This window comes from Microplitis mediator, chromosome 2 (assembly GCF_029852145.1).
Source record: "Microplitis mediator isolate UGA2020A chromosome 2, iyMicMedi2.1, whole genome shotgun sequence".
Classification (NCBI taxonomy): Eukaryota; Metazoa; Arthropoda; class Insecta; order Hymenoptera; family Braconidae; genus Microplitis; species Microplitis mediator.
Window position 1 is genome coordinate 8940284 of NC_079970.1, and position 24167 is coordinate 8964450.

The 24167-nt window shown below is 29.3% G+C and overlaps 1 protein-coding gene across 6 annotated transcripts in view; it reads left to right on the top strand.

Moving 5' to 3' along the window:
- The window catches only part of LOC130678689 (optomotor-blind protein-like), an 81248-nt gene that overhangs the window by 48867 nt on the left and 8214 nt on the right, over positions 1–24167 (top strand). For all 6 annotated transcript variants that reach the window (XM_057486083.1, XM_057486079.1, XM_057486082.1 and 3 more), the window contains 2 exons: positions 20427–20573; positions 23537–23613. In XM_057486083.1, the coding sequence (XP_057342066.1) occupies positions 20427–20573; positions 23537–23613 (224 nt within the window). The remainder of the gene's footprint in view (positions 1–20426; positions 20574–23536; positions 23614–24167) is intronic.

The window sequence follows — 24167 nt, forward strand, 5'->3', positions numbered from 1 at the left end:
GTAATTTTTAGCTGCCAAGATAAAAACAGACTATTCCTGCTTGAATACTAATAAAAACAATAGTTTCTATAAATATCATTAATAAATATAGATATCATAAGTAAAAATTTCAAACGAATCTTCTCTTTTCGGATAAGATTAAGAATTTTTCACAGTTTCAAATTAAGTCTTGTATTGTTCTTTAGAAATGAAATCATTTTTTTACAGAGCAGACTAAGAACCCGCACGGAAAAATTATATATCCGTATATATACTTTTTCCGTGCGGGAACAGTACAAAATTTTGAAAAAAATTCAACAAATAAGTTAACGAGTTCATGAAAAGACTAATGCCTGCAAAAAGATCAAAGTTTTCCATAGGATAGATTTTTTATACTATGTTTCATATTATTTCTATTAACGTTTTTTTTTTTTTTTTGATCATAAGAAGCTTTGCTGTATTCCGTTTGTGACAAATTTGAGGTAATTGATAGTTGTTTAATATATATACTAATATTCGAGCGTGAATCGACTTTACTGGGTAGAAAATTTGATAGAATTTAGTCATTATTCACAAATACATGAACATGATCTGCAGGGTCAAAAAAAAAAGAACGAATTAGACATTTTTGACTTGAATTTGTGTTAACTAAACCGAAAGAAAGTCAAATTTGACTTTTTTGATTTAAATGGATACTAAGTAGTTCAAGTTAGCCAAAAGCATGTCAAAATCAAATGTGTTCTTCATTCATTTTTGACTTGTTTTTGGCTAACTTAACCTACTCAGTATCCTTTTAAGTCAAAAAAGTCAAATTTAAGTCATTTTCTTGCCCCGCAGAGTTGAAAAAGTTATTTGTTTCATTGAAAATATCTTTGCTCTTTAAAATTGTTAAGTGTTTTGTAATAATTTAATACGGTCACAAGTATTAATTTAAAAAAAATTAAAATCATAATTTAAATAGAATACAATATCATTGTATTGTAAAAAGAATAAGTAACTAGCGTTAAATTGAGGTCATTTAGGAATTTTGTGCATTAGTAATGTTATCTTTAGTACGAAGATGAATTGTTATTGTACTTTTGTGACAAGTTAATTGCATAGTAGGCATTTGATTGTTGTTCAAGTAAAAAATTATCCGGAAAAATTTTACCTAAAATGTAAAAGGAAAAGGGTCACAGTGAGGTATGACGAATGGACAAGGGTCTTACTGGCGCCAGAAGTCATCAATTTAAACAGGAAATCGTAGCTCGATTTCATATTTTGACGTGGGCCCATCCTCCGTGACCTGAGGCTTCTTTTCTACGTCGTCCTTTTATGTCTAGAAATATATATGTATATATATGTATATACATATATCTTACTCTCAAAAATATTCTCAGCTCTTTCTATACAGCTTAACCCATAATTCGAATCTTCTCGACGATATCCCCTGGTATATCGGTCTCATGTCCTCCCATTCTTATGCATGAGGTTTTAACCTATAATTTAGTCTTCGCACCTCTCGAGAGCATTGCCGTGTGAATAAGTGGCTGTAATACTCGTACAAACATACGAAAATACACTCCCACATATGTGTAAATACACAAATATATGTGCATACATATATATGTATATAGTTTGAGCCGTCGTGTTCAATTGCTCGTCAGTCCTCGTGCCTTCTTGCGTGATGAAAATAATCCAAGTTTCATCGCCTCGCGGATCGATGTAATTTCAGGTTGTTCACTGCACGGCAAGAGTGTCTGCTGCAAGAACAAGCAATACTGAAGACGATCACACTGAAAACCTGCTCCCAAAGCTGCCTCACTTCACCACTTGAGAATCGAGACTTCACTCCATTGGACTTGAGACCCGAGTTGGAGTTACGTCAAGAGTATGTGCAGTATGTGGATTTTATATCCATCCATATACGTATATATGTGTATATATGTAACAATATGAGTATATACCTAACATATGGCTCGTGCGTTGATCGTTAGTTCTGATAAAACTCTAAAGCTTCTATTCCCGTCTAACTTAGTATATATGGGTGATATTTCTGATATAATCCTACATTATAGTTTGGTTTAAAACGTTTTTACCGGCTTATGAGGATTAGGGAGAATTGATGCTCACTGGCTGCCCCTGAGAATATCTTGATCTTTCTATATAATAAATTCATTTGGGGTGTTACATTTATCTTTACTTCAATTTACCTTTATTTCAATTCATCTACTGTCGATAAATATTTTTTTGCACACCTCAATTGCAAAGCAATACTCGGTCCCAGTTGATTCAATCACGTAAAAAACATATTTACGCTCGTTTAAATATGCTAAACTAGAACGAAATTCTTATCATTTGAAAGATAATTTATTAATGAATAAAACGAACAAACTTTTCAATAATAATGATTGAAAAATAGAAAACAGCTATTTTCGATACATACACGGAGCAATTATTCTTGTTTGAAATGTCATGGTGTCGTAGTAATGCCAAACCATGTTAGCTATCTAACGGAAATTTAAATAAACACATGCAAAAACTACTATGACCATAGTAAAGTTTACAATGGTAACAATAATTTGTGATTTAATCGTTGTCATTTTTACTACGGTCATAGTAATTTTTGCATGTATTTATTTCAATTTCCGTCAGGTGGCCGATATGGTCCGGCATTACTATGACACCATAGTATTTCAAACAAGAATAATTTCTCCGTGTAGGATTAAAACGAGGCATTACGGTACGCTTGCATTGGCGACACGTCTTAGGTTAAGACGCATTTTCAACGAAAACGAGTACATACATCTTTCTCGTACGTGCGAAGCAATTCCTATTATTATTAATATTTTTTGAATGAGCAAGTGAGTTGTGCACGTTTGGATTTTCAACTTTTATTTTATTTTCCATTGCCGTTGTATTCTGTATCAGTACGAAAAAAAATGAGTTATCTTTTCACGGTGAAAAAAATGACTACATTCTAGTAGTATGGTTTTGTACAGACAATTGACACAGTTTTAAGATTCTTAAAAGTGACTACAACGTTTCTCGACAAAAATTATACACTTCAAAAGTAAAAAGTAAATGGTTCACGGAAAAAAATTAATCGTGAATGCAACATGATGCAGTCATGTTGCATTCACATGATTTGTCATGTTGCATTCACATGATAGTCATGTTGCGGTAACATGAGAAAATCATGTGGCATTCACATGATTTGTCATGTTGCATTCACATGATAATCATGTTGCGGTAACATGAGAAAATCATGTGGCATTCACATGATTTGTCATGTTGCATTCACATGATAATCATGTTGCGGTAACATGAGAAAAATCATGTTGCATTCACATGATTTGTCATGTTGCATTCACATGATAATCATGTTGCGGTAACATGATTTGTCATGTTGCATTCACATGATTATCTCATGTTACCGCAACATGATTATCATGTGAATGCAACATGACAAATCATGTGAATGCAACATGATTTTTCTCATGTTACCGCAACATGATTATCATGTGAATGCAACATGACAAATCATGTGAATGCCACATGATTTTCTCATGTTACCGCAACATGATTATCATGTAGCCGAAACATGACAAATCATGTGAATTCAACATGATTTTCTCATGTTACCGCAACATGACTATCATGTGAATGCAACATGACAAATCATGTGAATGCAACATGATTTCATCATGTGAATGCAACATGACTGCATCATGTTGCATTCACGATTAATTTTTTTCCGTGTTTAAAAAAAAAAAAAATTCATTCTTGTAGAAAAAGAATTGACAAATTTTTTTCTTTCATCGTTAAAAATCTAAAGAATCTTTAGCTGTATCTTTTTAAAATCTCAAAATAAACCAATGTCCTGTTAATAGGTTATAAATATTATTTTAGAAATTTATTACGTAAACACTGAAAGGCTTGATAAAAGTATTAATAAATATTTAGTTACTGGAAATGAATTAAAAACATAATGGTTACCTTGAAAATATATAATAATGAAAATAATGGTCAAGATAAATAAGAAGTAGACGATCGTTTGAATTCAACGAATTCCGAAATCGCTCCCGAGAACGCTGACGCCAGAGACTTGGGAGAAGGAAAAGAATAAGAGTAAAGCTGATGTTCGACATACCTTCACGCGCACTACCAAAGGCGTGAGAGATGTCTCAATCTCACCTTCTTCTATCTCTCTTGATAAGTATTTGTGTGGATACCTTTATACATATATAAATACATATATAAACACACATAGAAAAGTATGGATGTACAATTGGATCAATCAGCTTTGCAGCAACTACTATAAGATTTACAGATTCGCGTAACGAGCGCGTGCGTTCACGTACGTACTCAATCCAATGTTATATTTCGCTGTCACGTGTATAACGCGTTCCACATTTTATAACTTGGACGAGATGTCGACGACAGTCATGTTATATGTATAGCTTTCGAGCATTCAGAGATAAAAAATTTAACCATTCGTCTTTTATGTCGATGCAATCATTATTTCGTTCAATTGATATTTTTATTCGCCTTACATACTTGTACGTTATTAAAATTATTTATATATTATTTCATATAAAACCTGATTTAGTTAGAAATTAACTTATTTATATACTATACTTTTACATTACTCTATAAATTTACAAGTGACAAATATCTTAATAATTGAAATTATTTTTAAAATAAGAGAAATTTCCTCGCAAGACTTTAATGATCTTATAATTATCAAAAAATAATTAAGGTTTTCTTAAAAACAAAATTAGTACTTTATTTTAAAAATGTTTTTAATTAAAATCCAACTCAATGTCTTGATTAATTACATAAAACATTTATTTTTATATGGTCACTTTAGATTTTAGGTGGCCAAAATAGTCCAACTTTGCTATAAAACCATACATGAAGAAAAAAACAGGAATTTTCACTATGTCAACATAGAGTACACGGAAAAAAAAAAATTCTCGATTGAGAGTAAATTTCTTGATTCAAGAAATTTTTTTTGAAAACCTTAATTTTCTCGGATAAAGTAGAAATCTCCTGTAATCAAGAGGAATTTTCTTTAATCCAGACAAGTTCTCTTGATTCTAGAAAATCTTGACTTGGTTTCCGGAGGCGTTTGTCTTCTAATATCTTTCTTAATTCAAGATAAATTTTTTTTCTGTGTAAATAGATATTTCATTTCATGTATGAAGGTATAATTCTTTTATTGACATAGTGAAATTTTCTATGTCAACATTTAAAAAATACCCATGCGAAAATAGGAAAAAATATTTGTTTTTAACTTCCCGCTAAGAAAATCGAAGAATTTCAAAAAATTGGGAAGTTATTGTTTACACCCCAATTTTCGAAAATCGAGTTCTCGTTAGATGTTGACGTTTAGAGGTCCTAAGAAGGACTCGCACTGTTTTCAGAATGATGTCCGAGTGAGTGTTTGGGTGTTTAAACATTTTATAACTTTTTAATCAATCAACCGATTTGACTGGTTTTGGGCGCAATCAAAAGAGTTTGTCAGCCATCAACTTACCTGTGAAATTTATATCAATTGATCAAATAGATTCTGAGCTATACGAGAAAAACAAAAAAAAATTTTCTTTTTAGTTTTATAAAAATTTCTAAATAACAACTCGATCGATTGATTTCAAAAGCTAATCAGGTCTAAAACTTGAAGCGCATCGATTGCGGGAGAAACAAATGGTATAAAACGGTTTTTTGCAAATATTTTTAGCTATAATTCAAACGATTTCAAAATTTAGTCAGCTCTAGAATTTGATAAAAACTATCAACAAAATAAACCTATTTGATTGGTCGTCAGCCATTTAAATTTACAAAGTTAATATTTTCTAGATCGTAAGATAAATTTCACTATTAAAAAAATTAGTGTAGTAAAGAGTTGAATCCTAATATTTACCCGGTAATAAAAAATGAACCGTCCAGTTAAATTTAAATTACTAATAGAAAAAAACTCAAACTTTCTTCTTTCTTATAGAAAATATTTTAACATATATATATATATATGTATATAAAATGTAAAATAATTATTCAAATTCCTAGTTTGTACAGCTATTATTAAAGTGTATTACTCGTGTTTGAATTTTACACTGCATTGAGTTTAACCAAGTAAAGGGAATATTATCTTTTCCACTTGATTTTTCTTTTTATACTTAGACACTTGGATTGCTTCCTTTTTCTTAAGGCATAACTGCTCCAAGCACGGGTTACTCTTATTACCCGAGTTATTATGCTTCGACATATTTCCATAACAAGTCGTTAAAACCGATCGTGAGACGCGTGTATTTGGTAAGATAGGTTATGTGAGCGTCTACCTGAACTAAACAGAAAAGATCTTCTTGAACCATACAAGATAGTCTTTTATACTAACTGGCCAACTAACTGCCCAACAGATCTGACTCACTGTGGGTGGCTTATTGGTAATACTTTTTAATTCCGTGGGAAAGCACGATATTATTTTTCACGATTGCGTAAAAAATTTTATTTTCATATTCCTAATTTTTTATCATACATTTTCATATCTATTAATTACTCGCAACATATCCTCAGACTAATTATAGTGTTATAATTTACATAAAATTATTAATTATTAGTCCGTATACTTATTTGTACTGCATAATTATGATAGATATTTTTGTATGATAATATGATATTTAAATCTCACTTTTTAAAATAATTCAGAATGAAATTCATCAATTGATCATTCGTAGATTCCTTCTTAAAGTGGTTAATGTCACCAACAAAATATACCTCTATCTACATCGAGTGTGTGCGGCAACCATGAAAGAGCTTATCCTCGCGTATACCCGTGGGCTTTTATCCACGTGGTAAAGGATTCTCGTGTACCGGTCTTAGATAGATCTTATTTATGCTCTCTCAGGCAAACAGCTACCGATTAAATCGACTTATAGTCACGTTTCGGGGATATAAACGAATCGCAGAAGCACTTCCAGGTGCTTGAAAGTAAACACACACATATATATGTATAATAACTATAGATGCTTACAAACATAAATACATTTAATGTAAGTGAATTGATCCTTCGAGGCGGGTGTTTCGAAAGATCATCGTCGCGTGTGTTGATTCACCTGCTTGTCTTTTTGGGCTTTCAATCTAAAAACTTGTGGAGAGCAAAGAAACGCCCATTGATTCGATTCGCCTGTTAGATCTAGAAAAAAGATAAAATTTAGACCGCTGGCAGGACGAATCAATTCACCAGGAAGAATGTCGAAGGACACTGACGAGGTTAGTTTAGCTTCTCATCTCGTTACCTGAGTTTAGTCAAGGGCCCATCAGGAACACAATATATCTATAGAATTGTAGGTTTTTTTTTTATACTTGAAACAAAGGCTAAGAATAACCGTGACTTTTGAGCAAAATAATGTGAGGGGATATGGGGCAAATGTGTCTATACTATACATATATATGTATATATAGGACCTCATCTAAATTACAAATCTACTTGTGGCCCATCGAGGCACACCTTAACCAATATAGAAAGCAAGTAGGATGTGGATCCCGATGTTAATAAGCAAGGAAACGTGTGTGCAGCCGAGAAGCACCTCTACATATTTTTATTTCGGTTATTTTTATTTTTTTTTTCTTTCGAACAACTTGTTTTGCTATACGGCCCTCTCTGTCCCATCTTCAACACTCCCTAGACCCCCCATGACATGGCGCCAGAGTACTCCGCCCTCGATCTTTAGCTCTCACCTCTTTATATAATATATTCTAAATACTAAAAAGACTATAAATCTCCTCATTCAGAGGTCTTTAAATAATTTCTTAAGTTATATATATTTAAACTAGCAAGTAAGCTCTCAATGTAAGTCTATAGTAAGTATACGTAAAATCTGGTGTCTATTAAAGCAAACTCGAGCTGCGGCTCATTCATCACTTAATGGGCTTAAAAGGTATGAGTAAAAAGAGTGAGAGGTAGCGCGGAGAAAAGTATAAAAAATAGTATGGTTGTTATAGGCCTCATCTCGGGGTGGCCCATGGCCGGCGGGCGTCCGAACAGGGGGAGAAACCTCGAATGAAGGGTTTGGGAGGTTAAACAAACATATGATTACCGCTGTCTACAGCTGGCTATATTATATCTGCCTACCAAGTAATTCTTTTTTTTTCTTTTGTTTTTTCTCTCTCTTTTTCTCTCTGTGAGAGAAAAGAAACTAAGAATAAGAAAAGGAATAACTGTGGCCAAAGGCAATGTGTTACCGAGTGAAGTAGAGAGGAGGCTCGTTCGAAGATGAAGAAATAAGAAGAGAGTTAAACAAGTTACTTATTTTTTTTGTTTTTTATTATTTTCTGTTGTTCAATTTGTTGATTTTATTATTTTTATTTTAAACTTTTTTTGACTTGCATCTTTTACCTTTTTTTTTCCACGAACGCAACGTAACTTTTACGGTCACTGAGTCGAACAACAGTCGCGTGCATAGGACTGTTGGGCTCCAGCAGCAGACCACCCTGTGAATATACCAAGTAATCGCAATTTTATCGTTTCGCCACGCCTTTCTGCTTTACTCGTTTTAAACTTGACTCTTAAAGGCTTTAAAACTCGATCGTTATACAGGCAAGACATCCCGTGATTTTCTTTTCTCACATTAACTGTCGCTAGTTATTAAATCGAACCCAAAAGCCATCAGTTGATTGAACACGTTGGACGAGTTGCTGAGTGACCGGCCATGTTTTTAAATGAATTGATATGATAAAATAAAGTAGTACCTCGCTCTGGACTAGACTGAGACACTGAGGAAGAGAGGGATGTTATAGTCTATAATGGGGCTACCACGGCGGGACAGTTTCCTGCTTAACGCCGAGCCACTCGCCACGTCCGCTTCTTCTTTCAGCTCTTTCAATCTCATTTGTATATCTATATATTTAAATATATGTGTATTCTCTCTCGCACTTGCCACAATCGTTCGTGCCACTTTAATTTACTCGCTCAATCAATCTACCAATCATAATTTATATCAGAGCCACCTCAGGGTGACGATATCGTCAATCAAAATTGCCCCATTTGCCACGGACTTTTGTCTCATATGAGTAACGCCCTCTCACTATTAACCATGTCCGTGGACAATTGATGCCTATTCTCGACACCCAGATACAATAAATTATATATTCAACTAACTCTTACTTTCAATTATTTGATTTTTTGACAATGTTGCCTCGTTAAATCTCTTAATCTACATTTTTAACTCAATTAGTCTCTATTATACTTTTATATTTATAATTTAAATCATTATATAAGATAGAAATTATATTAATTGCGCATACATACAAAAAAAATTCAACAGAAATTACTATGTCGCTAAGCAAACTAGAAATACTTAAAAAAATTAAATGATTTCTACGTATAGCTGAAATTAAAATTGCTGTGATACCAAAAAAAATTATCAAATTATGATCAATAAATGCAATTTAACTTCCAAAGACAAAAGCAAAAATACCGAAAAAACTTCTTGAAATTTTGGCTGTTGTTGGATTTTGAAATTAGGCAGCCTATAAGTAGAAATCGCTGAATTTTTTAAACATTTCTAGTTTACTCGACAATATAGTAATTATTTTACTAAACTTTTATTTTCATGTCAGTCTTATGCACAGAAGTTACAGTCGTTTAAACCGTAATTTCTAAATAAGTAGATAAACCAATAAGTAGATACTGCGTAATTTAGTAGATACAGACATGCAGCGACATTTAACAAACACTGAAACTTTTTTCATTACATTCTTTAAAAATGACTTAATTTTTTTAATAGTATGATTGTTTTATTGTATATGTTTAACTTTTTATTTATAACAATTAAATTATTTCTGTTAATACTAAATTCCATAAATTTATATCCTTCCATGATTTCAATACTTAGACAATGCTGTAGGTCGAAATAATTTTATTGGCTTTTTTTTATGGAAGTTTAACTACAATAATTGGTTATTAATTTTGGCTGACAATATTCCGAGTATCGATAGTTAAAAATTACTAACTGCGATTAGTTTTTTCTATAAAAATTTAAACTATAAAATAATTTGCGTAAAATTAAAAATAAATTGAACTCGAGATATTTTTTTTAGAAAATATTTCATTAAAATTGTATAAAATGAGTTACTTGAGATAACATAAAAAATTTTTATGTATGTGTGCTAAAAAGCATTTAACTTAATAATTTAATTCTTAACAAACAAAAAAAATAAAAAAGTAGTTAAACATTTTCCCTTTTCTATGTAATTCTTATATACATTAATTTCTTAACTGAGAGATAAAGATACGTTTTATTTCGCACAGTAGACATGGATCTTTTATTTTATTTTCTTTCTGTTATATTCACTTTCACGTCTTGCAACCCTTGAGAAATGAAGACAAGACCGTATAAGAAGTGAGAGAGCATACATAAAGACTTACCGCAACATACAAGCGGCGCCTTTTAGTAAATTGAAAACACCCGTTGGATTCGGCTAATTACCAAAACATAATGATGCCACTTTCTTTCTTTCTCTGTCTTACAATTTTGCCGTTACACTGCATCCATGCAAGTATATATATATATATATATATATAAGTATAACACACAGCCACCTTCTTTTCTAAACTCCTTCTTTCTACTTACTTATTTTTCCCGGGAGTCATTTTTTATTTTATTTTTCTTATTTAACTTCTCAACGTCTTCTTATTCTTTTCTGCGGTATTATGCGAGCGCCATATACCCCGAAGGCTCGTGGGTTCCTGGATTTCTTGGCGCCACTGGAATACCAAGCTACACGGAATTCCCGGCACTTTCCTGGATTTCCGGCTTTTTAATCCAACCCGGCATGCGCTAACATGAAAGGCACTACCATTTCACCATCTTTCTTCGGTTACTTATTCATTACTTTTTGATTTTTTATTGGCCAACTTGTAAGCATTCTGTATTGGCTCACTGGGTGTTCGCTTTTTTTTTTTCCTTTTACTTAAACTATGCTTGGAATTGTATAACATTATTTACATAATGTTTCGATTTTTAAATTTCGTGTTGAATTTTAAGCTTCTTAGCATATTTTTGCCTATATTTCTTAAAAATAAAAATCCGATTTCCTCCACATAAATTTCGTGTTGACAAATTTTGTCAGCCTACACAGTTGCAAATTTTGTGTTCTTGTGTATAAAAATTCAATGGTTAAATATTTTGTGTCAATTATTCAACACCATCGAGTGTAAATTTAACTAAAGTTAAATGTGTGATCTGATCTCAAAAAGTTTTAAACCTGTATTATTGTTTGGCAGAAGTATGTGTTAAATTAACACAAAAAATCGAGTAGGCCGTTTGGAACATGTGATTTGTGTTAAATTTAACACAAATTTTTCAAGTGTGTAACCAATCGAGATTTACTTTTTTTAAATTTATTTTTGAAGAAATAAAATATTCTTCTTATCGTAGCAAAATATCTCATAATAATTTTTAGAAAATTTGATTTTTTTCATGGTTCCAAAAAAACTGTAATAAGTCTATAATTTATATTTAGATATTTTCATACCAAAATAAAACAGTGACAGAGCTGAATACAATAACGCAAATGTGTCATTTTGAGATTGTCTTTTAAAAAATAGTTGACATGAGCTATTTTTTTACTAAACTAATTTACTATATTAATGAGTAATTACATATTCAAAAACTAAATATTTCATTGGGTTCTATCAGTTTTGTCACGATGTGGATTCATTAGTATTGCTCATACTAATGGGATTTTAAGTGAGTTTCCTAAAAAATTGTTATCATTTTTATGAATAACATCACAAGAACGTTAATAAACCCAATAATACGGCAGTTATATACATCATATGAATAACGTCATATTCTTATAAATTCGAAATCAGACAAGGTTGCTAATATGCCGAGTCAACTTTACTCTTTCTCACGGCTCTGGGTTAAGTAGTCTGGCCCTATCGATTGCTTAAGAGTTTCATACACGGCACATTGCTATTGTCCGTATCGGTAACTTGTTAATATTTTGGTTTTCAAATTTTTAAAACAAAAATGCCCTAGAGAATCACAAATACCGAAAAAAAAAAACGAACATATTATATTATTTTTTATTATTGATACGAATAAAATTGATTGTCAGTGACAGTGCAGGAAACATCATCGGAAACGAGGTGGCGTCGACGAATTATACTTGTCAAAAGTGTGTGGCGCTACTCGTTGAACCCATCTGCTTTGCATTAACTACCCTTTCAGTTTTTAATACGTGTCAAGTAATAAATAGGAAGCATGAAAAAAACGAATTTAGTTTCCGGTAAAATGTCAAAATTACTCACTTTTCTCAAGTTGGTGTGCAAAAATTTCATACAAATATGATATTTACAAATATCTTATCAATATTAAATTATAATGACTTATTATAAATACATTTTTCATTTATATCAGCTCGAAGCAAACAGTTTGAACCTCAAACGAGTCTGCCAATTATTGGACTATATATATGTTCATGATCAATTGTTATTACCCATCATAATTCATAATCATACATTCAAATTTTTTTTTTTTATTGATAACTAATTGATAATTGGTAACTAATGATCGTGGTACAAACAATGAACTAAAAAGCTTCATTATTAATTAAAAAAAATTTTTTTTCTCATAATTACTCGTATCTAGTTAAATGTATTTATATATTTCATGTCCCAGTTGAATTAATAATTATCGGAAAAATTTTCCCATGAGATAGATACCAATAAGAGATGCGGATAAATTTGAGGTATGAATATTAAAAAGATGTGTAGTCGAGTCGTTTCAAATACGGAAAAAAATATGTATACATATATCCATGCACATACAAATGAGGGAGGGAAATCAGTTAGCGGTTATTTAGTTGGTTCAGGATGAGTGTCGTGTGTGATCCAACGACATCAGAGGTGCCGCCACGCAAACTTTACTAATGGATGTAAGTGTACAACAAGAGAGAAAGAAAGAAGTAGTGTATAGTAAAAAGTGAGTTCTATAGATACAGGGATGAAAGATGTGCCGGAAAAGACTCCTCGCGCTTCCTTCTACTGTTTATCTTTGGAATGTTTTAGGATTCTTGTTTAACCAACTTACTTACTGCCTCTGTAGACGAGTATAGACAGCCGCTCCTATTTGCACACGAAGCATTTCTCCTCTATACCTTTCATTAAGTTTCTGTCTTCTGTGCTAATACTACTTATCGTCGTTTGCCTTCTTATTAATTATCTTTAAAGACGTATTAATGATTTAAACTACTATTTAAATATTTATTGTTATTATAGAGATTCTCTGTACTTATATGAGAACACACCATTCTTTGAATATGAAGGGATCATTAATATTGACGTACACTGACAAAAAAATTCATAGCAATCGCACCTATTAAGTGTTAATTTGATGATGAATGAAAATTTTGTATTCTGAACTTGGACGAATAAAATAATATCTACAATATCCGTACGGAAATTCATATAAATTAGGTGAATACATAAAAATCCTTAAATTGCTATGGGCTTCTGTGGAAATCTATGGAGAAAATTATGCATCCTATTAAAATTCAGGGATATAGTTACCTCTGTTATTAATTTCCGATAGGAATTCTGACGGAAATCAATGACATTTTAAAAAAATCCAGCTGAATAAATTATAGGAACCCATATGGATTTCTAGTTTAATTCCTGTTGTACATTTCAAAAATTGATTCTGTCATTGTATCTTTTATTAATTGTTTGATTTAAATTTTTGAAATGCACAAAGCTGGCCTTACAGCGACTAAAAACGATACCTCTACTCTCTAAAAACGCATTATTGAAAATCACGTGACAATCATTATTTGGCAGTGAATAGTCACTTATTGCCAGTGAAAAGTATACCACTATTTGAATTAGTAACATTCTTTTCACTAGTAAACAGTGAATAGTCACTATTTTCACTGTTTCAAATTTAAGAGAGTACCCTAAATATATTTTATTAGTTCCACTCTAAACGTTCCAGATATGAAACTATCTAGGAATCCATCTAAGAACCCATATGGATTTTCATGGATTCATATATGATGCATTCGGCTGAATTCCGCGGTTACCGCCATTGACCTTATAGAGTCTCATGAGTTCAAATATGGATTCTTATCTGGAGTTATTAACATAGAAAATTTTTCCACAGATTCTCATAAAGAATATACTTTTTCCATAAATTTCCATGATATTTTCGGCGAATTCATATATGGATTACTTTATAGTTTTTTTTTTTTAATTTACAAATAGTTCATAAAAATAATTTGTTTCTTATGGTGGCTATTGTCGAAATATCATTCATGTAAGTTAAATTTTAGCAAGAAAAACGATGATAGTTATATTGTTTTTGTCTGAATATAAAAAAATAGTGTTATTAATTATTCTAATTAGGTTAATGTACAGTAATTGATTTAACCGTGGTGATAATTATTTCAAATAACACTTACTGTCTCCGTCTACAGTTAATAATTGTGTAATTTATTTAACTACCAATAGATATGATAATCAAACTATTTTTTGCTCGTCTAGAAAACAAGAAAATTATAATGAATACAACTTGAGTAAAATTGCATGAGTAAAAAATATCAATAAGTGCACAAAAAAAAATATTTCTTTTAAATAAATAAACCAATTTAGTTGCGACTTTACGACAAATGAACATATTTAACACAACTGAATCTATATAGCATTTGATAAAAATACTATTAATATATACTACAAATGAATCATTTATTTATACGAAAAGAATAAATTTTGCGAAACTTTGTCGCTAGCAAATATACATTTGAAACATGTGAGAACTGAAATATGCCTTCGCGTCTAAAACAGCTGCCAAATTTACTTTATTAAAAAAATATAACTTCAAGTTGTTAAAAATGACTCAATGATTAAAAAGTAACCATGTTATTAATTTATAATTGATCAATTAATTGAAAACTTGACTTATTTGGTTTTCGAAAGGGCCTTCTCTAGAGTTTACTTTTTTTTCATTGCATGAATATTACAGTGTTTGATAATAAGTGTTCTGGTAATTACTACACTCAGTAAAACGTCAATTTGCAGTAACTGAAACATCTCGTTTAAGTTGAGATGCTTAGATAGACGTTTAATATTGCATGCCAACTATTTAGTTATACACTAACTATTTATCATTCTCTGAATTTACATAATTACAATCGAATAAACCATGAATGACTACACTAAGTAATTTTCACTAGTCAGGATAATAATATCCGTCAAAAAATGATATTTGGATATGACTTAAATAATTATTTACGATTACGCATTCAATATATAGTTCAAAATCTAAAATGCCAAATTTAGTGGCAAAAAAAACTATTGGAAGAAATCCACAAGTTACCCAGGTTAGACCAAAGTTACACAGGTTGACTGTGTCGTAATTTTAATATAAAAGCTCAAGAGTGAGGTCAAAAATTTTATTTATTTATAATTGTATATTCAGCTTGTTGAAATATTTGAATTTAAAGGAAAGAAAAAAAACTTACTTAGTAATGATTTGAAGAAACCAAAACCCAAAATTAAGTTTTAAAAGTTAACGCTGAAAGCTTGTAAGCAAAAGTCTGAAATGATATTTTGTTAGTGACAAATAACACGTCTAGTAAAAATACATATTTAGATGAAGTAAAAATAGTTGCCTGAAATTTTCAATGCCAGTGTATCGTTTTCGTAAGGCGAATATGAGCATCATATTAATGTGCTTGAACGTTGATGCTTGATGGCTGAAGTAATTGCGTCTTTCAAGTCGACGAAGCGTGACCACCAGACAGATTGTGACAGAGCAGCTTGTGGTCAAGGGTTATCATTTGGGCTTATGAGATATCTACCGTTTCTCTTAGAGAGATACTATATTATTTTAGAATAAAGTAGTCTTCTTTGTATGTGTGGTGCAGTTGCTACTTAAGTACATATATATGTGTACATGAAAAAAAAAATTTTATAATCCTAGTAATATGGCATTTTTTAAACTGTTTTTTGTGATAAAAGTCTGGATAAATCTTAAAAGCAATTCAAGATTATCATATTTCATTTCTTTAGATAAATTTATTTATTTTTATTATTTTATTTACAATGGAAAAAAAAATCACTATAATTATAGTAAAAAAAAAAAAAAAAAAAAATATCGTTTTCATTGTATGTTGACAAAAATTTTAAAAGAAAAAGAAAACGTATGAAAGAAAAAAAAAAAGGTCAAGTTGAAATTTGAGAAAATTGGTATTTGAACAACTAAATAGGACCCAAAATGATTATGTAGTAAAAACTGTTCGCTTGAGACAATCTTTTGAGGGGATATAACTTAAACTGTAAGAATAAAAAAGAAATGAAATACCAAGGCGAGGGAAAATTTAACGTGGTTTAACCATCATCATTGAAAAAGTTAGCTTAGTCGTCTGCACTTTTCTTTATTTTTTTATCTTTTTTTTTTTTTACGTTTGACCCGCGGCCGCAAAATTATGGGGTCGAGATGGATGAAGCGGAAGTGAAACCTTCGGGTGTCATCTGAGCATTTCAATGCCAGTTCCGCGACGTTGCAGGATAAAGAAAAGAAAGAAAATGAGAGAGATAAAAATCGAGGATAAAAAACCATTCGATCGGCTTCAATCAACGGGTCCATTGTCAGCACAAGCGATAATTCGAGAGTAAAAGAGAACATTCTGAATGTTTCCAGTTACTCTTATTAATTATTCATGAATCACGTATTTTTCGCTCATTATTATTATTATTAGTATTTCCTATTTTATTGATTAAATATTTTATTCATTAATGTTTTATTGTCTGATATTTTTTCAAATTGGTCGAAATTATTGTTAGTAATGTATTTTACTCTTGGCCAATAGCCAAATGAAACATTCTTTGCTGCACTGAATAAATGAAAATTCAGAAAAAATTTATTACACAAATGAAACGTTTCCTCTTTGACAATCAATGAAAATCTTTTCCATTAATTGATTCTCTAATTAAGGTAACATACCTATGAATTGTTCACATTTTTGTTTTAAATCAACGAACTCTATATTTGGTTATTTTTGAAGCTCTATTCAACAAATTTTTGAAAGGAATGCATTATATTTTAGAATACCATCTTTGCTTTTCTATTTTTCCATATTTCATTGTATTTTTTAATCTTTTATTAAACTGCTATCTATAAAAATATTTCGTTACTCCATGCAACTGATTACTAGATAGCACGAGAATGATTAACGTTAATTTTTCTCGGTTTAACTGTACACGATCCTAAGTATTAATTTAAAATTTGTCGTATTTTAGTTGCTTAGGCAAAATTAAATAAATATAAATATTCATAACAAGTGTTCGTATTAGCATATATACTCTTAGGAACTCTGAGGATTTTAATTTTTATATTTTGCCATAAATATTTATAATTTAAAGAATATCATTGAAATAATTTTACTAGTTATTTGGTACTGTTTTGAGTTACATAGAAAATTTTCATTTTCTTTATAACATCAGTCACTATTATAGCGAATTAATGCATCTGTTTTTGCGTAAATACCTCAATCTTATATTGTAGATTCTTTAGTTTTGTGTATACTTGTTAAGGCAATGAACCTTTTTCATATACTGTTTCAGTTTTAAATTCATTTAATTTAATAACTAGTATTTTTTTAATGCTTACATATCTTCACTTATACTTTCACTTTATTTTTCATTATTTTAGTTTTCAAGAATCGCATATATTTTTGCTTGATATTAAAAAAAAAAGTACGTAAAACCACCTCAAAGAGTTTTTCTTCATCCTCTTAATGCATAGAAGCAAAAATGGTATGGGAATAAAAACCTTTGTGGTAGTCGATGTAAGCGGCTGATTTCCGTTTAACGTTTTTTTTATTTTTATTTTTTTATAAGTTCCTTTCATTTTTCTTTTGTATTACACTTCTATCATCTCTTATAATATACAAATATAATAATAAATAGTTCTTAAACACTAAATTTAAAGAAACATATTCATACTTATAAATATACATTTGAATATTTTTTTAAATTTATTTTTAACTTTTTTTACTATTATTTAATAAATGACTGTGTGCTTCAAGTGCAAACAATTTTTTTTAAACACCTAATTTTCAGACAAGAGTCTTTTCGAGATTATAAATTTTTTGAGACGGTAAATTGCTGTAACAATTATTTATTTCTCATTAAAAATATAAGAAACAAAAATAAATTTTTAACTTAAAAGTATACACAGAATAAAAAAGATTTCGAGGTGCAAGAAATTTTTTTTTCGCCCCCCAAAAGACCTTTTTTTTTCAATTCAAAATGCAAACAATTTCTTGGGGTGATTGAAATTTTTTTTGGGACGAGTAAAAATTTATTGCGTCAAAAATCTTTTTTATTTGTGTACATAAAGAATTGCATAATTTTACCTACATCGTTTTTTATTTGAAATTACTCAGCTGAAAAAAAAATTATAAAAAAGTGATTGAATGACTGCAAAGATGGCATCGATGTTTTTTATCCTTTCTTTTTTATTTTAACTTCACCCTCATACTGACTATATATCGAATGCGAAACATGTCGCCTACGCCTTCTGTTCTCCCTTCGACATAGCCGGAAAATCCACCCCTTTTTCGGGCGGTCGATACTTAGGACGCTTCGCCATAGCTTCGACCGAATACCGTCTTTCACCACCTACTCCACAGCCTTGCCTTTTCTTTCTACCACCCTATACTCGTATATACCCTTTTTGCGCACATTCTTGATTCTAAATTACGCCACTATATGTGATGGCGCCACTTATAGTACCCTTATTTGATTATTAAATTTTTTATCTTAATTATAAATCGACAATTAATAAAATCTCGTTAAAACTTTTTAAATTTTTTTTCAAAATTCGGTGTATACATAACCATTAAAAATTTATTTACATCAACACTTACAACAATATACTTAATCATGTATACCATAAAAAAATATATACTGCTTTAATTTAATACTTTTTTATGGACTCTATTATATGTTGAATATAAAAAATTTTTTAATTATATCTAGTTTGGTACTAAACCTTATAGACAACGATAAAATTTTATCTATAATTTTATTTCTTATAATTTATTAGAATATTAAACAACTTTTAAAACAAAAATTATAAAAGACAAGAAAGGTGTAATGAATAAAAAAAAATATATATATTTAAATATCGCATAATTCGTAAAACTATAGACCGATTGAAGTTGTTTGTTGGGACTCGCCCTCGTGATTCCAAGTAGGTGGGCTTCTAGCCAGGTAGCCGAACAGATAACACCCTGAGATTACTGCGGACAGAGTCATTAGCCAAGTCGGCTTCTGTGTGGATGTAGTCTGTCCTTTTCCTTCTTTAATCTTTGCTTGTTTATATACATCCAAATTATTTTTTTAAATTTAAATTAGTATTGTCAAAATATCGACCAAACATATAAATTTTTGCAATATTCTTAATGTACTTTCTAATAAAAATTTTATTTAACAATGGATATGCTAAAAGTTTTAATTCTACTAAAAGACTTTTCTGGTAATAAGTTTTTAGATTAATTTTGCTTTGAAATTTTTCGCATTTGCATTGTGTTAATTCACTATTAAATTCTTCATATATATATAATTTTTTTTTCTCTGATCTGTATTTTCTTCTTTATCGTACCATATATAAGACGAGGCTCAAAAGAGATGCATTTAAAAATTAAAAAAAATAATTAATGTCATAAGATACTAAGAAATACATATTACTCGATATGTTTTCGCATATTTTTTCGAATGACAGTTTGTTAGCTGTATTGGATAGAGCAAGAAAGAGAGTATTAAAAAAAAAAAAAAGTAAATGAAAAAAAATCGTGGCGGTGGCATTTAGCTATAGTGTTGATAGGCTAATGACAAACGCGTAGATTAGCCTTATCTACCCGACACTAATTATTTCCTCTTTGTATAATGCCGCCTATGCCTACGATTCACCAGCAAATGGCGCTGGGATATTTTATTTATTACCATTCACATCCTCTCTTTTTTCTCCTCCTCTTTATCTTTGTACTCCTACTTTTCATCCAAGTTTTATCTCCGTCGGGTTCGAGGTGCTTCTGAACAAGTCTCATGATTATGACGATGGCTTTTGTCTTTTTTACTTTTTTATCAGCTCATGGTGCTCAATATATATATTTTATTTTATATTAATCGTATATTCTTGCAATTATTTCTTCTTAAAACAAAAATTATCATTCAGCGAAACATTTTTTTTTTTTACATTTTAATTACTGCAGTTTAATTTGAATAAAAGCAATTATTATAAAATCCTTTCCTTAATCCATCATACTAACCAAATAATATATATGTCGTAATACCTCAATTGCTATTACGAACTAAGCAATAAAGAAAAAAATTATTTTTAAAAAAAATTAATGCTGTCTATCCCATAATTTGTTTTTTCTCTTTTTCATATTTTTAGACGATATTAAATTCAATGCATAAATATCAACCGAGGTTTCATCTTGTACGAGCGAATGATGTCCTGAAGTTACCGTGTTCGACGTTTAGAACTTACGTCTTTAAAGAAACCGAATTTATCGCCGTTACAGCCTACCAAAATGAAAAAGTAAGTAACTGAATAATTTTTTTTATTTTTTTTCTTTGTTTTGTCAGTTATTTGATTTTTTTTCTCAAAAAAACTGCAAGTAGAATTAAATATTGACTTTTGCCGGCTCAAGTTAAACAGTGAATGGTAAAAGAAAAAAAAGTGGGATTCGGAAAAAAGATCTTAACGCGAGGGCAAAGTTTTATGAGACACCTTGGAGTCGTTCCAAGAGTTTTGTACAACTACTATATTGTAAACTGTCTCAAAATCTTTAAAAATCATTTTTTTTTATTTTTCTACAAATTATTAAATTTAAAGTAAAAGACCCTAAACCCGATTAGTACCATTAGTCGCTCACTTTAACTGATTAATATACGTTTTTATAATTTTTATAGAAAAAAATCATATCATTGATAAATAATTATTTGTCAATCTAAATATATTAGAATCTGGAGATCAAAGTAATCCGGCTTTCCTATGATCTATAGCATTGCAAATGAGAATAATTTCTCCATGTAGTTCGATTGTTACTGTCTTTGAGCGAGTGTATGGCCATGTGTTGATCAAATCATGGTACATCACTACGTTTAGTGAGCGACTATATGGGGTACACTCAACGACTTTATTTAAAAAATTAATAATTATTAATTATCAACATTATTCTTCAAATTAAAATTTTACTCTAATATTTCAAACTAAAAAAAAAACAATTATTTTTCATTTCATTTAGTAATTTATATTGATTTGGTGATTTAATCTCACTCCAATGAAAAATGAATGGATAATGGGTCTTTTACTTTATTATATAATTTTTATAGCGTGATATATATAATTGATTAAATATTTTATCAGAGTTTTGCGTCGAGTAATTCATGTTTGTCATTATATACAACAAAATGTCATATTGAAATCGATTTTATATAGGTTCTAAAAGAGCCTTGAAATTACCAACAAACGCCTATAAATATAAATTTATCGATTGTATTGAAATAAATATATAGCAATAATATAAATTTATATTTATGCATCTTTACATACATGCATATATATATATCGAATTATACCGCTATCTTTCTCTTCCTTTGTGCTTCTGATATAAATAGTAATTCTTTTTTTATCGAATTACAATATTACGTATAGAAAAAAATGATGGCTATAAACTATTTATTATTATCAATATTTAAGATCTCAGCTTAATCACAAAACGTTTTTTCATAGATTCAAATACGTGAACGAGAATATAATTATTTAACCGGCGGTCTTGTAACGAGAAGGTGTAGATTCTATCTATTCGTTGAAAAAAAAAAATTGTTAATTATTCATTTTTAATTTAAATTAGTTTTTGTTTTCGTTTATTTTTATAACTTGAAATTATAAATTTTTCCAATGAAACATTTTTGCAATTTTTTATAGCTCTAAGATATATTTATATAGATATATGTATATGTTATTTTTTATGATCGGCTTCTTTCATCTTAATTTATCTTATTTTTTATTGCAGCCATTTTATAGATTTCAATTTAAATTATGACCGTGATTATACTTTATTAAAAATAAAAATTCTTTTTAAAATATATAAAACTACTTGATATCAATGTGTATATATATAAAAGAGAACATGATTTATTTTTGACAATTATACATTTAATCGTTCTTAGAATCATTAATTTGCTTATCTAATCTATTTCTATGAATAAATATTTAGTGTTTAAACTATCACTTAATGACGTAACAAGGTGTCATGCTACTGAATATTTATTCAGTAATAAATAACTTTTAATGCAATAATATAAAATTATATTTTGAAGTTAAGGTCACCGTTAGAATTTATGTATCTGAAAATAATTGCTTTCCTTTATATCTGGCAATTGAAAAATAGTCTGATAAAATATCATAATTACAAGTATTTTTTTTTTCGGTATAAAATAAAATTTCAATATTTGTTTACGACTTACTGGTGAAGTAAATCTTATTTTACGATCACTAATAACGACAGCTGGATACGTTAAGATAATAACTGTTATTATTATAAAAAAATAGACTACCTTAATTTTTTTTTATTTAAAATTATCGGCCGTTACTTTATTGCATAAAATATTTTTAATTATTTTTCATACTATTTCTTATTATCATAATAAAAGAATGTCCAGAATCAATTACAAATAATATGATAATATATTTAATTGTCTGGGAAGATATAACTCTAGCTCTACGGAGACATAAATTTCACAATATAATTGGACTTGCGTAGATACAATTTTTTGATTACATTAAGATATATGTTTTCACAGAAAAAAAATAATTTCTTGGCGCAAGAAATATTTTGCATTATGAAATGAAAAAAAAAACACATTTTCTTATTAGGACGAGAAAAAATTTCTTTGCACAGAAAAATTTTTTCTCTCCCCAATAAAATTATTTTTTCAAATTCTAATGCAAAAAATTTTTTCGGACGAGTGAAAATTTCTTGCGCTAAAAAATCCTCTTTTTTTGTGTACTTACGTAGATTTATGCAGTTTCAAAATCAAATCGATATTTTTGTATCAAATTTTTTATAGATATTATTTAAACATTGTTATAAAAGCCGATATCAATTTTGCCATAAATTTTAATTTTGAAAAAAAAAAAAAAAATTCCAAAAAATTATTAAGAAAAAATTATGATTGCTTTTTTAGAAACATCTCTGTAAATATTGGGATATTTAAAACAAAAAATTAGAAATTTGTTATGCCTATTAAGAACACCAAAAAAATTGCTTAATTCATTGACACCTGATTAATTGCCTAATTAAATTACTTTTAAAGGCTAATTTAAACTCTTAAAAGGTTTTAATGAATTCAAGTAGATCTAAATAGTTTGATGAAAATCGAAACTTTAAAACAATTAAATTGACTTTGTTCTAAATTATTTTTTCTCGAATTTACATGAAAATTTAATTTTCTCTTGAAAAATTTGGTCTAAGTGATTTTTTTTTTTTTTTTCAGATAACACAGTTGAAAATCGACAACAATCCATTTGCCAAAGGATTTCGAGATACTGGAGCTGGTAAAAGAGAAAAAAAGTGAGTATCGCTTCTAAAACTTACGTAATTTTATTCTATATATTTTTTTTCTTTCTACTCGAACCGTACATACGAGTAATGAATTAAATTATACATAAAATTATTTTTTTTTTCTTCCGAAAAAACAATTTTACTCCAAAACAGAAATAAATAATTTAAGTTGGATTTATTAAATTCAATCAAATGTAATTTATTTATCACTATTTTTCTCACGATCAAAGTATATCTAGTTTATTTCGATGAACAATTGGAAAAAAATTGTATTCGATGTAAATAATTGTTTTTTTTTTCGTCAATAAATATAAACAATGTATACAAAAATATATATATATGGAAAGTATAATTGTGTTTGACATACTTTATAATTGAAATGCAAAACCGTATTGTATAATGTACGATTTTCTAAAGTGAGTCCCAGTAACAAAATAATAAATTTAAACTAGCAGTTGATGATCCCCAAAAAACCGTCAAGGGGTTTGTATTCGAATTCTCATTTGCACCCTCTAACGGGTCATGATCCGTCCATTTGTATTCAATATTGCAAGTTTATGGGC